Source organism: Corylus avellana, chromosome 7, assembly GCF_965113065.1.
Source record: "Corylus avellana chromosome 7, dhCorAvel1.hap1.2, whole genome shotgun sequence".
Lineage (NCBI taxonomy): Eukaryota > Viridiplantae > Streptophyta > Magnoliopsida > Fagales > Betulaceae > Corylus > Corylus avellana.
The window spans coordinates 17294228-17310330 of NC_142496.1; the positions used below are offsets into that span (position 1 = coordinate 17294228).

The 16103-nt window shown below is 37.4% G+C and overlaps 2 protein-coding genes and 1 pseudogene across 2 annotated transcripts; all 3 read left to right on the forward strand.

Annotated features, from left to right (window-relative positions):
• The window catches only part of LOC148584589 (uncharacterized), a 2928-nt pseudogene extending 2545 nt beyond the window's left edge, over window positions 1–383 (forward strand).
• A 2884-nt stretch (window positions 384–3267) lies between these two features.
• On the forward strand, window positions 3268–8191 carry LOC132184529 (ankyrin repeat protein). Its single transcript, XM_088518350.1, has 7 exons — window positions 3268–3430; window positions 3525–3595; window positions 5883–5931; window positions 6095–6201; window positions 7017–7099; window positions 7223–7521; window positions 7628–8191. Exons 1-6 carry the CDS (start codon window positions 3382–3384, stop codon window positions 7488–7490), a joined length of 627 nt encoding a protein of 208 aa, XP_088374476.1. The 5' UTR covers window positions 3268–3381; the 3' UTR covers window positions 7491–7521; window positions 7628–8191.
• Window positions 8192–10299: 2108 nt separating this feature from the next.
• Window positions 10300–12216, forward strand: LOC132184292 (Exostosin family protein). The gene has a single exon (XM_059597869.2). The coding sequence runs from the start codon at window positions 10482–10484 to the stop codon at window positions 11949–11951; it is 1470 nt and encodes a 489-aa protein (XP_059453852.2). The 5' UTR covers window positions 10300–10481; the 3' UTR covers window positions 11952–12216.
• Window positions 12217–16103: the final 3887 nt, after the last annotated feature.

Sequence of the window (16103 nt, forward strand, 5' to 3'; positions counted from 1 at the left end):
GGTAAGTTGAATAGAAGACATGCAAGTGGGTAGAATTCATTGAGACCTTCCCTTATGTAATTAAATACAAACAAGGTAAGGAAAATATTGTGGCTGATGCATTATCAAGAAGATATGCCATTGTCTCTACTTTAAATGCAAAATTATTGGGATTTGAATATGTTAAGGAATTGTGTGCTAATGATGATGACTTTGCAAGTGTTTATGGAGTGTGTGAGAAGGCAACGTTTGAAAAGTTCTACAGACTAGATGGGTACTTGTTTAGAGAGAATAGACTTTGTGTGCCTAATAGTTTTAGGCGTGAGTTGCTTGTGCATGAAGCACATGGAGGTGGTTTAATGGGTCATTTTGGTGCAAGGAAGACTTTAGACGTGTTGGCATGAATATTTTTTTTGGCCAAAGATGAAACATGATGTGGAGAGAGTTTGTGCTAGATGTGTTACATGTAAGCAGATAAAATCTAGAGTCTTACCACATGGATTATACACTCCTTTGCCCGTTCCTAGTGCGTCATGGGTCGATATTTCTATGGACTTTGTTTTAGGCTTGCCTCGGTCAAGGAAAGGTAGGGATTCAATTTTTGTGGTTGTTGATAGGTTTTCTAAGATGGCACATTTCATCTCTTATCATAAAACCGATGATGCAACCCACATCGCCGATTTGTCCTTTAGAGAGATACTACGGCTCTATGGTGTTCCTAGGAGTATTGTATCTGATCATGATGTTAAGTTCCTTAGCTATTTTTGGAAAGTCTTGTGGGGAAAGTTGGGGACTAAATTATTGTTTTCGACTACTTGTCACCCCCAAACGGATGGACAAACCGAGGTAGTGAATAGAACTTTATCTACTTTGTTGCGTACTATAATTCAAAAGAACTTGAAAAATTGGGAGGATTGTTTGCCATTCATTGAGTTTGCATATAATTGGAGTGTTCATTCTACTACTGAATTTTTCCCATTTGAGATTGTTTACGGTTTTACTCCACTAACTTCTTTGAATTTGCTACATTTGCTAGTTAATGAAAAGACTAGTTTGGACGGTCAAAAGAAGGTTGAGATGGTGAAGAAACTCCATGAACGTGTACGGCAACATATAGAAAAGAAAAATGAGCAATATGCAACCAAAGCCAACAAGGGCCGTAGACAAGTCATCTTTGAACTGGGTGATTGGGTTTGGGTGCATATGAGAAAGGAAAGATTTTCAGCCTATAGGCGGTCCAAGCTACATCCTAGAGGGGATGGTCCATTTCAAGTCCTTGCAAAAATCAATGATAATGTATACAAGTTAGATATTTCAGGCAAGTATAACATTAGTGCTACATTTAATGTTTCTGGTCTTTCTCCTTTTGATGTAGGTGATGATTCAAGGACGAATCCTTTTGAAGAGAGGGGGAATGATGAGAATCAACAAGCACCATTTAAGGATCTATTGCATGTTCCAATTGGGCCTATTACTAGAACAAGATCTAAGAATATCAAAGAAGCACTTAATGGGCTGATTTAAGAGATTTTGGCTGGTTCTAAAATTGGGCATTCCAAGCTTGGCTCAAAGGAAGATGAAGGCGTAATAAATTTAATCCAAGCTATTGATGGGGCTGATCTTGCTTAATTGGGCATAATTTCCTTAGCAATGGCGTGGATTAATGGTTGATTATGGTTGATTGACTTTCCAATTACATACAAATTAATTTGCTGATTGACTTACCTATTTCAAGGCCTTCCTTAGGCGTGATGTTCTTGCCTATTTCAGTCTATTTTTGGCATGGAGGAGTTGCTAATTTCAGACCAAATCAACCTTAATTTTAGGCTTCTATTATTTAGTCCTTTTTTTTTTTTTTTTAATCTACTTTCCAATGTTGGAACCAATTTAATTTCTTTTCCATAGCAGGCAGATAGTCTTATTTTCATCTATGTTTTATAAATAGCATGCACTCATTATAATGAGGACATCATGAATGAAAATTAGGAAAAAGTGAGGTTTGCTTTTTCTATTGGTTCTTTAAAAAACTTGTGAACTTATCAAGAATTCTTCCTTGTGGCGTTCAAACTTTATACCTTCGGTTCGTGATTCAATTATAATCATTGGGTCGAGGGTTGTTATTTTATACCTTTGGTTCGCGTTTCATTTATAAATGTTGGGTCGGGGTTTTCTATCAAAAAATCTGAATTTTAGCTTTCTTGGGTCAGTATTCCAATATTGTTTGTTGGGTCTCAAAAGCGTGTCGATTGAGGTTCGCATCATTATGTATAGCATATTAAGGAATTAGATAGTCCATACGTAGAGAAGATAGATCATATCGTATCTTAGTGGTTATGTAGACGGTTTGTACCAATCGAAGATGGATTATACTTACTCTTTAATAACGATACTTTCTTATTTATTTTTATCATGCATAGAATGATTTTTTTCTGATTAAATATGATTAGCCATTGTTGTGTGGATAACGGTGAAGCCAATACCTTGCTCTCTTCTTATTCTCTTTCAATTCTCTTTTATATTATTTTATGCACTTAAGTTTCACACAAAATTAACAACTTTCTCTTTAAGTTACTTTTAATCTTGAAAAACTTGATAACAAGGTTCGCGCAGTGCTTGAGGTTTGACACCCTCAATATGGTCCTATTCTACAAAGATTCGTCCTATTGCGAGTAGTATTTTTATTATTGATATTTTTGCACGCAAAAAAACCACATCAAGAAGTAAGGACTAGAACTTGCCCTTAAATCTTTCTAGTGCACTCGTAGAAGGCAAAGACAAAGAGCCAAGGGTCTTTGAAGCCCAATTCCTTTATCCAGCTGAAAAATTGCCCTTTACTACCGAGCAGCAGATGCCACTACTTGTAGACAGCTTTGCACGATGAGCGGCGGAGAACGAGAGGCCGAAAGAGGCGAGTGTGCTGGGTAGATAAATAGAAAAAGTGAAGGGAATAGTTTCTACTTTCAACTAGGGATATGAGAATAAAAATTAAGTGTTTTTGCTCATTTGTCTTAAGGTGTTTCACGCTGATTTGTTAAGCCCTTATTAGATGGCACAAAGCTGTTGTTTTGTACCAAAATCTTATAGAAGTTATTCTCATATAAAAAATACAATAATATTACATACATTTATTTCCTATACAATCTAGGGGGTATGTAGATGGCCCATCGTTTGCAGCCCAGTCCACGAGAGACCGAGTGCGTGTGGATTGGGCCAGGTCGGGAGAAATGAAGGTGGCGTCGGTAAATAGGTATAGGGGTCGTAATTAGAGGCACAAACGGTACCCACTGGTATCCAAATCGTAAAAATCCCCAAACTCTACTTTCTAACTCCGATTGCCGAGTTCTTCGAGAATCCTCTATCAAACACAGATACGCGCAGAGAGAGAGAGAGAGAGGGAGAGAGATGGCAGGAAGAGAGGTCCGCGAATACACCAATCTCACCGACCCTAAAGGTATTGTTTTTTATTTCTCTTTCGTAATTGTTTTGTGTTTTGCTTTTTGTTTTCCTAACTTTGTTAAAAATATGAATTTGATTTAATGTGACAGACAAGAAATGGGGGAAAGGGAAAGAGAAGATAGATGATGAAGACATCACTTTCCAACGCATGGTCGCAAAGGTTAGCCGCATTGTCTCACCCTCTCCTCCTTCTCTTCCTTTTAAATAATAATAATAATTCCAATAGCCTTAGTATAATTGGATACCCACTTGTTAATTTCAGTTGGTAACCTCACGAGTAATTTTCTTGCCTTATAGCCTGATTATTGTTCGTCTAATAAGTTGATATTGGGAGTTACAATAAACAATAAGGGTACGTTTGGTACGCTAGGAACAGTCATTCCCAATAAAAGCTATTTATTTTATTAATAGAATAGTCATTCTGCACACCAAACATGTTTTTGGTGCTCGGGGAACAAGTTTACATTACCTTTTCTTTTTGAAGAATGGTATATACTACAATTGTTTAGTTTGCTTTTTTGCTTCTTCTTTGTATCTATTTGAATTAAATGTTCATATGCTTATATGATTGTCTTGCTTTGGTATTTTTGTGAAATGGCGTTAAGCCATCCGTAAATTCTTTAGTTTAGATCACAATGACTTAAAGCTATTTCATCAGCTTGAACACTTGGCCTTGACTTGGATCCTCATAAGGTAGTGAAGTGAATATTTTTTTTACAAGTAACCGAAAATATTGAGAATGATTTGTACGGTAAGAAATGATTAAGTAAAATCTTTGACTAGTCACATTCAACTTCCTTGAGGGATTTCCCCAACATGTTGTTTAACAAATTCCAAACTTTCTAGAGTTACCAATAACCTGCATTCAGCTGTGAATTGTTTAGGTTTTGGTCTTGTTTATCATTTCTGTTCCAAGCATTATGTCCCCTACAATTGATTCTTGCTTCTATACTGCTAAGAAAGAAGTGATCCGATAACATCATCCAATTTCTGAACAAAGCGAAAGATAAAATATAAGTGGAATTTTTCTTTTTTTTGATAAGTAATCAATCTTATAAGAAAATGCACAAAGGGGCACAAACCAAGTATAATGGAGGTATACTTATTACTTATCAAAAAATAAAAAATAAAAAACGGGAGGTATACAAGAGAAACACTCTAGAAAGAAGAAGAATAACACAATTCTAGAAAAAAAAAAAAAAAAAAAAAGAAAAAAAAAAGGAAATTAGAAATGCGGGACACAATCCTAGTATACGGGAGGCATACAAGATCATTTTCCATAGAGCTGCCGATCATATAAAAAAAAAAAACACTCTCGAATGAGCCTTATTTCTTCAAATGCTCTTCAAAGGAAAGGGGAAGCCTGTGGGAGGACTAAGCTTGTGATAAAAAAGATTTGATCTCAAACACCCTTCTCTTGGAAGGGATCCAACAGATTTTATCCATGCTGCCTCATCTCAATCAGATGGAGTACAAAAGATTAAAGAACAAGGTAATCAACTCCACCTCCCAATCATATACTGGTCTGATAAAGTTGATGTTCCACTGTATTATGTTGCTAGAAAACTGTAAATGATCTGCCATCGATACCTCCTTAAAACGAGAGATATTAAACATCTCCGGGAAGCTTGTCTTCAAAATCAAATCCTCACACCACTCATTGTGCCAAAATCTGATCTTAGCCCCGCTACCCACTTCAAATCTAACAAATCTAGAAAAATCCCCCCATTTCCTCCTAATGTTTTTCCACACGCCAACCTCGTAAGACCCAATAACCGCGTTAGAACACCATCCTCGCCATAAACTGTCATGTTTCCACAACCAATCTCCATAAGGCCTCTCTTTCCGTGGCATAGTGCCATTACCACTTCTCCAAAAGCGGTTAAACAGAAATAGGTTTCTAATCCCCAGCCACGAGTTAATTGGAATACAAATCTTAGACAAAACTAATTAGATGAAATTTTAATTCATCACCAACTCCGCCCCACAAGAAATCCTGCCAAAGTTTCTCAATGTGATTAGCTAGACAACCGGGATGGAGAAAAGAGAGAAATAAAAAGTTGGCAGATTAGAAAGATTGCTTTTAATCAAAGTGATCTTCCCACCCTAGGTGCGCTTAATGCTTTAAATGATATTTCGATTACTTAATAAAAGAAATTATGTTAGGAGATAATTAGACATTTTTCCATCAAGTGCTTCCATATAGTTGGGTTTCAATTTGAGAGAAAGTACTTGTAATATCTTTTTTTTTTTTTTTCTGTTGGCTCTGAACATTAGGATTTAGGGTGTAGAAAGGGTTTTTACTTCACTACGTATTACACTGGTCTGTTGTAGTTTTGTCCACCTTCTGCAACTTGCTATTTTGTGTGAAACCTTGAGGGGAGTTTTCTGATAACTTGCCCGGGCAGGGATCTTGGCTTCCTTTACCGGGCAATTGATGCAAGCAGATGCAAGAGGTTGCTGGAGAGCGTGGAGGCTACCTTCACGGGCGAGGCGGTAATCCCCCTCACCCCCCCCCCCCCCCCTCCCCCTCCCCCTCCCCTTCTCTCTCTCTCTCTCTCTCTCTCTATTCATGCCCGAGTGTATGTATTTGTGTGTTATTCTTTCTTTCTTTCTTTTTATGTTTCATTTCTTGAACTTATTTTATTTGAGTATGCAGCCCTGGACAGTGATGATCTACTCTATCTCAAGGAGCAGATGGAAGCTGAGGAGGATGCAGAACGCCTGCTTCGTCGCACTGAGAAACGAGCATTTGCTGCATTTAAGATATCCTATTTTGTTCTTGAAGGAGGGGCAATTGTGTTGGTCTGAAATGAAATTGTTTCTAATGTTTTGATTTGCACGTTGGCCTTAATTTAATGGTAATTAAAATTTTAGTGAATCTTGCTGTAGAACTTGTAGGCTCTCCTTTGACCTGGCTCTTAATGAATGATTCTATTGATTTTCTGCTTAATTTTTAAGTCATGTGTTGCTTATTTTTATATAGCTGATTGATGACATCTAACTTAACAATGTAGTTTAATTTCTTGGCATCGAAAAGGAGTTGTGCTAGGTGGCCTGGACATATCGTAACTGTGTTTCATTTCATGTATGCGTCTGAAACCCATATAGCATGAGGAGCCCACCCCATTTCTACATACAAACTGGAATCCTCTGTAGTCATTGTCTCGCTATCTTCTCTCCTTTTCCTACCTCTTTTTATTTATTTATTTTTATTTTATTTTATTTATTTTTCTTTTCTTTTCTTTTTTCTTTGCAATACTTAAAAAATAGTCATTTAAGACTAAATTAATGCTAGATTCTTCTTGTGCTGTGGCCATGGTATCCGAGTGTCTTCCTACCTAGCTAATACCATTGAAATTGATACCTCTGGTATTTTCATGCCCTCTACTTACTGAAAAACATGTTACATGACAAGTGCTGTAAAATGCTATGAAGTTGAGTTATGGCATTTTTTATCTGGTTTCCTAACACATCTGTGGAGATGATTGCTGGGAAAGGCTGAAACTTTTCTCTATGTTGATGCAAATGTTGTTTTATGGTACCTTTCTCTCTCTGTCTCTTCCTTAACCTTTGGACACAAAGCTGCAAGTTTAGCTGATTCTTCACCTGCATCAGTCCCCTTGCCACTTCGAGTTGAGCCCAAGCCCAAGAGTGGAATCAGGTCCTCTCTCTCTCTACACACAATATGTGCATTTCAATCTTTAGATATTTTTATTGAGCAACAAAAATTCACGCTGTCTAGTTGCCTTTTTCTTCTGATATCTGTATTTTATCTGGATTGTAGACAGCAAGTTCTATTGAAGAAAGTAGTGGAAATTAAACCCAAACGGCAGAGATCTTCTGATCCATCTGATGGGAATCGGTCTACTCCAGCTTCAAATAAGTTTGAGTCTCACCTGAAGAAGGAAAATGAGCAGCCTGAGGCTGACCAGGAGGAGAAAGAGCAGCCTTTGTCAAGATTGAATAAAGCAGATGAAGATACTAACATGGAAAATCCTGTTAAAAGTTTGCTAGGATTGGCATACGCAAGTTCGGATGATGATGAAGACTGAAGAATGAATTGGTATCTGTTGGTGCAACACTGTGTCCGTTCATTTTTCTTTGTTGATAAGTAGTTTATTGAAGAAAAAAAAAAAAAGAACATTGATAAGTACAGCATGCTTTCTTTCTCATTGACAAATATTTTCAGTCTGACCAGGATCAGTTGTCATTGAAGCAAACTTAGGATTAATATTATACTGTACAACCAGAGTAGGATTTTCGCTTTTAGGTACTATATTTAGCCTTCAAGTTGTGGTGCCATTGTTGCATTTGATATATCCTTTACTCTTTGACTCAGCAGCTAGATCCTGAACTGCATCCTACAGCTCCTGATGGTTTTTGTCAATGACCTCACAGATCTGGCGTCTGCAACCTGGAAATCTTGTTTGACACGTATAGTGTGGCTTGCCCCTCTGGCAACTGTTTTGACTGAAAGAAGCTCCATTTTTGAAAAAACATCCTCACAGAATAATTTCCAGGAGCTTGTATTTTCTGTAGCTGCTCTTTCCCCCATCTCTGGCCCTTTTTTAAGCTTAATTTTTCCTTTATATTTCTAGTTTGTAAATATGCAAGATAATTTGGATTTTCCGTTGTTCTATGTTTCCTTTTACCTTTCCGGGCATGTTTGTCGTCCTTTTTGGCTTTAATATATTTGTGAGCACAAGCATTATTGTTATCAAATGACAATGACAGCGTACATGTTGGATCCTTATTATTATTATTATTATTATTATGTGAAAGAGATGTATGGTTTAAATAGTTCATAGTTGAATAGTGATGGGTTTACGTAAAGACATTGGCATCCGTTAGTTGCAATTAGGTAAAAAATGGTTGTACATGTACATGGCTAATACTAGCTTGCATATGTTCTTGTCCTGCAAGTATCCATCATCGTGCCCAAGAAGCAAGAACTTGTTTCTGTTTCTGAACCAGTATTACAAACATTTTCTTTGCAGTTTTAGTATCACTATCATGTATATATTTATTTAATTGAAATGTGAGGTGAATTAACGTAGTCAAGGTTCGTATTTATGATATCTGCTTTGATGTCATATTTTTTGAAGGGAAAATATTCCAGTCTCATTAATTGAAGGATCATGAGTAAAACGTTCTTACATCATTGAGCAAAAGCTCTGAAAAATCATAGTAAAAGTTACAAGGTTTCAAGTCATATATACATACATATCAATCTAACATTCAAAACTTTTCTATGACACCAATCTCTGCTAACCCATGATTAATCTACAGTTGTAACAATAAATTTATTCTCAACAGACTCAATTCAATGCATAGATAGCTCATATTCTTCGACCCTGAAGCAAAAGCCCCATGCCGAAACAATTCACGTTCACAACCCAAAGGTCTTGACAAACCTTATTAAAACAAAGATACAAAAATAAATAAAACAAAAAACCCAACACCAGCAGAAAAACAGCCACTAAAGGCATAGATTTACTCCTGGCAGTCTAAATCTACAACCTTCTCCTCGTAGAGTGCTCATGAGAGCAAATCTAAGGATAAAAACTCTTAGTAAAAAACAACAAAATAAGAAAGACAACCATCAAACTAGCAGCGATCGGAGTGAAGGAGATGATGAGCACTGGCCAGCATTTGCGCGTGGTGGAGCGGACGGAGGAAAATGGTAGCACAACCCCTTGGAGGATGGACGAAAGATGCCTGAGTTGTTACTTTACGGCGGGAAGACACCTACAAAAATATAAAAAATCAAGGGAAAAGACGTGCAAGAATCTCCTTTTTACAAATCTAATAGATTTATTATTTGATTTGTGAACTTATGTAGGTCCCATAAAAATTCAACTGTAGATTCACCCATTCACTACATAGAGATGGTTAAAAGACAATTGGGAGAATGACTTTTATTATTTCTCGGTGCAAATTTATGTATTAAATGTATGTGTTTTAATTGGACACGAATTTAATGTGTTGTGATTTCTTGGTTGTTGTGTCTACTTGTGTACTCGTACTCTTGTTATGAGAAAGTTGTATGATGAATTGGGTGGTTCACATTTGTTCTCTTATTTAAGCGGTCGGATGCAGGTTTTACGGCCGGCAACTGAATGAAAATTTATGTTCATGTAAACTTTATCCCCAAAACACCAAAGTTAAAATAAAAAAACTCCTTTAATTTGCAGAATTAATGCATTAATAATCAAAATTCTTAATCCGGTGAATTTTCCATTAGGAAGAATCATATGCACAAGCAAACGACCAGAACAGGGTAGGTAGACTTGCTTATACGAATGATCCGTCTCTCCTTTGACCCACAAAGTTAAAATAAAGATAAAGAAAACGATTCCAAAAAAAAAAAAAAAAATTCAAAAGGAAAATGGTTGTCTCTTCCTAGCTAGCTCTTGTTAGTCGTTGTTTCTATGTTATGTTTTATTTTAGGAAAAAAAATACTCTAGAGGTCTCAAGACTCTCAACTATGACTTTTTATTAAATTTACTCTTTAACATTTCAATTATTATCAACCAGATCATTCCCCAGACGTGTTGTGTTGTGGCCACTAGAGCCACCCAAGTGCCACCATATATATTTGTTTTTTGTGTGTTTATAATTATAATTTTTTCCCTCGTTTTAATTAAAAACTTGTCTCTTAATTTGTCGGCATGAAGAGAGGAAGACGAAGATTATTCTTATTCGCTTAGCCGGCTTATTTAGGGAGAAAAGTTGGTTCTCATTCATATGTTTCTCTCTCTCTCTCTCTCTCTCTCTCTTTATTTAATTATGTGCCAATTTGCAACAAGATTGTGACACGTAAATCACTCCTCCATGTGCTTTAAGAAACCACCCCTTTTGTCTCATTCAAGCTTGACTTTTCCCCCTCATCAATGGCCTTACCAGCTCAACCTTTGATATCTCACCTCACCAATTCCTCATATTTCATCGCTGCATGTTTCCACCACTGCATCAAACGCCATAAATTAAGTCTCCCTTCTCTCTCTCTCTCTCTCTCTCTCTCTCTGTGACTGTGTGTGTGTATGATAGATAATATGTTGTTCAGAAAGCAGGCACCTGCTGCAACTCCATGGTCAGCTTTTGGGAGAGACAAATATTCCAAAAACAAAGAAGCCCCATGCTTCTTCATCTTCAACGACACTCCCAATTATAGGCTCAATTGCAATTTTGTCTACCTTTTTGTCTTTCTCTGTGCTTGGTTTCTTCTTCTTCTCTGTTGGTTCCCACCGACAAACACTAAAACCCACACGACCCAAGAACTAGAAGGGTACGTAAGTCATGTCAATCACACAAAATCATTGGCCCCCAGTATTCGCACGTGTGACGGAAGCGTGTCGGTCTACGTGTACTCGTTGCCGGCCGAGTTCAACGTGGGCCTTGCCGAGGATTGCCACCATCTCAACGTCTACACCGACATGTGCCCCCACGTGGCCAACCGCGGCCTCGGCCAGCCTCGCCCGGAAATGGGCTCCGGCGCCGCCTCTTGGTTCGTCACCCACCAGTTCATCGCCGAGATGATCTTCCACGCACGCGTGGAGAACCACCCGTGCCGCACGTGGGATCCCGCTCACGCCGACTTGTTCTACGTCCCGTTCTACGGCGGCCTACACGCTTCCAGCAAGTTCCGCGAGTCTGATCTGAAAGCGCGCGACGCGTTGGCCGTCCGATTGGCGGACTATCTCGAAGGTCAGCCTTGGTGGCAAAGGCGCCACGGAAAGGACCACTTCCTGGCGCTGGGGCGGACCGCATGGGATTTCATGAGGACCGACAGTGGGCCCGACTTCGGAGCGAACTGCCTTCTCAACCTGCCAGCTGTCAAAAACATGTCGGTGCTGACCGTGGAGAGAAATCCTTGGCATGGCTCGAACCAACACGGCATCCCCTACCCCTCCTATTTCCACCCGTACACGTGGGACGAGATGCTGACGTGGCAGAACAAGATGAGGCTGTCCGAGCGGCCCCACCTGTGGTCCTTCATCGGCGGCCCACGGAAGGGTCTCGAAAAGGCGGCCGTGAGGGAGAAAATCCTGGCGCAATGCGCCGAGTCGAGCCGGTGCAAGCTGGTGAAATGCGGGAGCGGAGCCAGCGAGTGCCACGAGCCGAGCCGGGTGCTGAGCGTCATGACGAAATCGCAGTTTTGCATGCAGGCCGCCGGCGACTCCTTCACGCGGCGGTCGACGTTCGACGCGATTCTCGCCGGGTGCATACCGGTGTTCTTTTCGCCGCACACGGCATACACTCAGTATGCGTGGTTCTTGCCGGAAGATCGGAGCGCGTACTCAGTTTTCATAGACGAGAAGGGGAGCGGAAGCGAGAGGATAGAGGAGGAGCTCCTGAAGATATCGGAAGAAAAATTGAAGAGAATGCGGGAAAGGGTTGTGGATACGATCCCGAGGCTGACGTATGCGCACCCGAATGCGAGCGATGTTGGGTTCAAAGATGCGGCGGATGTTGCACTTGCTGCCTTGTCGAAGCACGTTTCGGAATCCTAGGGCGGCAGTAAATGCAAAGAAAATGAAGATTTTGTTGTTAATGTAGAGTATTGTTACCCCACCAGAAGCAAGAATGTGTGTATTCATTTGTAATATTATATAATGTAGTGATTGATAGAATCTGTAAATGTTATTTGTGCTTTGAGAAAGCAGTTCTTTGTAGCTTCCCAGATTCAGAGACATGGGTCTGTTGGTGGTGGAGCCATCTTCATCTGGGCATTGAATAATTCAAGGTAATCATCACCTCAAAATTCCCATGTGAATTAAATGGGTTTATTTATTATTATTATTTTTTCTTCTTGTAAAATTGTATCATTTTCTTGTATTGGTCATTATCCTCCCAATTAGGGCTATCGGGTCAACCCAGTTCGTGTCACTCTGTTTGACCTGCCAATCTAATGAGTTAAATTTTTAACCCGATCTATTTAACTAAACGGGTCTGACTCTTAAACTTAAATCTAAACCACGAGTAACTCGATACGACAAGCTTGACCCGTTTGACCTAATCCAACACAGGCCACCTATTTCAACATGTATTTATTATATAAAAAATATACATAATTTGATAAACAGGTCAAGCGGGTCAACCCGGTTATAATCTAAACCCATTTATGCCAAACCATATCCCTATAATTTATTATCGAGTTCGCGGGTTATGACAAAAATTACCAACCTTAACTCGAACTAAACAAGGCATTTGTTTTGCTAGCCCTAATATTTACATGGTCAATTTGTAGGGCCAATTTAATAGATTCTTGGGTGAGGGTTTTTTTTTTTTTTTTTTTCTCATATTTAAATATTTAATTAAATAATTTCAATTTTAAATTATTCTTCTTCATTTTTGTCATTAATTTTCTTTTTACAACGACTTGCAAAATTTATCTATGTTAAGAGACTTAATTTCAACCAATATCCTATTTTGTGTTGAGCTACTTAACTACATATAACTATTTATGTATAATTTTAACCTCCACTAATTGCCTTCTCTTTAGAATTTTTCTTTCTCTTTTTTCATCTAAACAACACTAAGAAAAACTTTAAGAGGAGGAAAAATCTAGATCTTCCCTCCTCCCCTTTCATGGTAGCAGTGTTCGGCGTCTTCTCTGTAGGCTCCATCGGTCTCCGTTTCTGTGGGTTGCTTTAGATCTAGTTTGTAGATCTAGATCCAGATCTAGTCTCTTCAACCTTAGATCTGATCGTTTTCTTTAGCCAAGGCGTGTCTTCCGAAGAGATGTCTACGATGTTGTGCTTCTCCACTGTTGCTTGTGGGGGTTTTTGTTTTAGTTTTGTTGTTGTTGTTTTTATTTTATAGTCTTAGCCGTTGGGCTGAGGACGTGAATAATGCTTCTGGCTTTCACGTCGAGAGGAGAATGGTTTGGGTGTGAGTTTTTTGTTCATACCTGGAAAATGGTTTCCTGTGCTCCCAGAAAGAGTGCGTTAGCAAATCTGTTCTATAATTTGGAAATCGGGCTGGGATAGCGGATGTTTGACATCATAGATTGGTTTTTCATTGTAAGATCTGTTATGTTTTCGATTTTTTGATGTGTAATCTTTTAGCTTCGACTATGATCTTGCAGAACTGTATGTTCTATGATTGTAAGAACTTTTATGCTCTTGACCACTATTAGTGAAATCAGATTGATTTTCCGTCAAAAAAAAAAAAAAAAAACTCTTTATGTATAATTTAATTCACAAAACAAAATTTACTTTACTCTAAAAATTATTTTAATAAACGAACTTAGCCAATATATTGATTTCAAATTCAGATGAAATTATGAGTTTAGTAACTGTTGTACAGGTGCAATTAATCTGACTTTAGATTTTGCTCTTACTTTTTTCCTAAAGTCTTAACATCTTGGATTTTTTTTTTTTTAATAATATTATTGTTTTACCATAATTGGGGCCTTAAGTAAAGAACATTGATTAACTTTTGTTTGTCATAATTGAGGTTTTAAATTTTTTTTTTTTTTTTTTTTTTTAAAAAAAAGACACTTAATAATACTATCGTTATTTGGGCATTTTTTTTATTTTTTTATTTTTTATTGAGGGCCTTAATTAAGTGATTGCCTAATTTGCCTACCCTATTGAAATTTCTGTTTTCTGTTTTTTCTCTTAAAATGAAAACATTAACAAACAACTCAAATATAAAATATTCCTAAAAACACAAAATATTTGTGTTTTACCATGAATAAAAAAAATAAAAATGTAATAAAAAAAAAAACCTCCAAAAAACATTAACAAACATAACTTCTAATAAGTTTAGCCCTTTCTCAATAAACTAAACAAAATTTCAAATTCCTCCTCTTCTTTCGATTTTGTTTTTTTTTTTTTTTTTTCTTCAAGTTTCTGTTTTTTTTTTTTTTGGTTCTATTTCTATTAAGGAGAATCAAAATTTGAAATTTAGACCAAATTTGAAAAGTATGTACTTTTAAACTATGAGAAAACATTTTAGCTATTTATGAATATTGACTTCTAGCATTTCTTTTAATTAATTCATCATGTCTTATAACATGTCCATGACTACTAAGGAAAATAGAAATTGAAATTAGACGTACACAATTTTTTAATTAATTAAAACCGAGATTAATGTTTTTTACTCTTTTAAAGGTATGTAATTATATCTAATGGGTTCAGTAATTGAATGATATTGTCTTGGTGCAATATGACTAAAGTGTGATGTTATCTACTATTTATGCCACAAATATATGATTTTTGTGATAATATAATAAAAAGAAAGGTTAAATACCTTATTTACCCTTGTAGTTTCACAATTTTATTTTTTGACCCTTAAAATTTACTTTTGATCACAGGAGGTCCATGTGGTTTGCCTAAAGACCAATATAATCCTTCTATCCATATGCCGTTAGTAGACTTAACGGAAATCTACGTCACTAGCTTAGGAACCAATTACATTTTGACACGTGTCCTAATTGCCAAATCATCAGATATGACTAGATTATTAATTTGCCGTGTAATAATTTTGTTTTTTACAATCAAAATACATTTACTTTTTTGTACAGAAACAATTTGTCGTGAAAATTCTTTCATACAAAAAAAAAAAAAAAAAAAAAAAAAAAAACCAAACCCATTCAACCAGACAACCCCATTTCCGATGAAACCCCAAACGTTCTATCCTCGTCATCTTCCCCAACCTCCGGCCACGACCAACCCACTCTCTCCAGCGACGATGCTTTCCGTTTCTCCGGCGACGATGCTTCCCCATTCTCCGTTCTTTCAATATCTCTCAGTGCCTCTTTTTCTCTAATTTTCTCTTATTGTTTTGTGTCGCGTCTCTCATACAATTCTCTCTTGCCCAATCTCTCTTTTTTTATCTTAATTACCTCCTCTAAAAGTCTTTCTCTACTTGACTCCCTTTCTTTCTTGATCACATCTCACTCTCAAACTCCATCTCTGACTCTTTCTCTGTCTCCATCTATCAAATATCAAGTTCAAACCTACTCTACAACTCCATTCAAATTGGCTTTGGGGTATAGGGCTTAGGGTTTGAACGGAGAATGGGGAAGCATCGTCACCGAAGAAACGGAAAGCATCGTCGCCGGAGAGAGTGGGTTGGTCGTGGTCGGAGGTTGGGGAAGATGGCGAAGATAGAGCGTTTGGGGTTTCACCGAAGATGGGGTTGTCTGGTTGAATGGGTTTGGGGTTTTTTTTTGTTGGAGAATTTTCAAGACTTTGTTGTTTCTGTACAATAAAATAAATGTATTTTGATTGTTAAAAAAAAAATTATTACGTGGTAAATTAATAATCCAGTCATATTTGATGATTTGGCAATTAGGACATGTGTCGAAATGTAATTGATCTCCAAGTTAGTGACGTGGATATTCATTAAGTCTATTAACGGCAGATTGATGGAAGGACCATCTCGGTCTTTAGACAAACCACAGGGATATCCTGTGATCAAAAGTAAACCTTAGGAGTCAAAAAATAAAGTTGTGAAACTCCAAGAGTAAATAAGATATTTAACCCGAAAAAGAAATGTTTATTTTTTATCTGTTGTCCATCTTCGTATAAAATATGGATAGATCTATTATGGAATCTAATCAATCTATAATCCACGCATGGATCCTAAAGTTACAGATGCAATAATTAATTTGGAAAGAGATGAATGTGTAACTGCTCTATATCACAAGAGCT

Bases quoted from the DNA above. Each gene is read 5' to 3' on its own strand.
- LOC132184529 (XM_088518350.1), top strand. From the start codon at position 3,382: ATGGCAGGAAGAGAGGTCCGCGAATACACCAATCTCACCGACCCTAAA. The intron at 3,431-3,524 runs GTATTGTTTTTT...TTAATGTGACAG, and splicing joins CAATCTCACCGACCCTAAAG to ACAAGAAATGGGGGAAAGGG. The intron at 5,932-6,094 runs GTAATCCCCCTC...TTGAGTATGCAG, and splicing joins CTACCTTCACGGGCGAGGCG to CCCTGGACAGTGATGATCTA.
- LOC132184292 (XM_059597869.2), top strand. From the start codon at position 10,482: ATGATAGATAATATGTTGTTCAGAAAGCAGGCACCTGCTGCAACTCCA.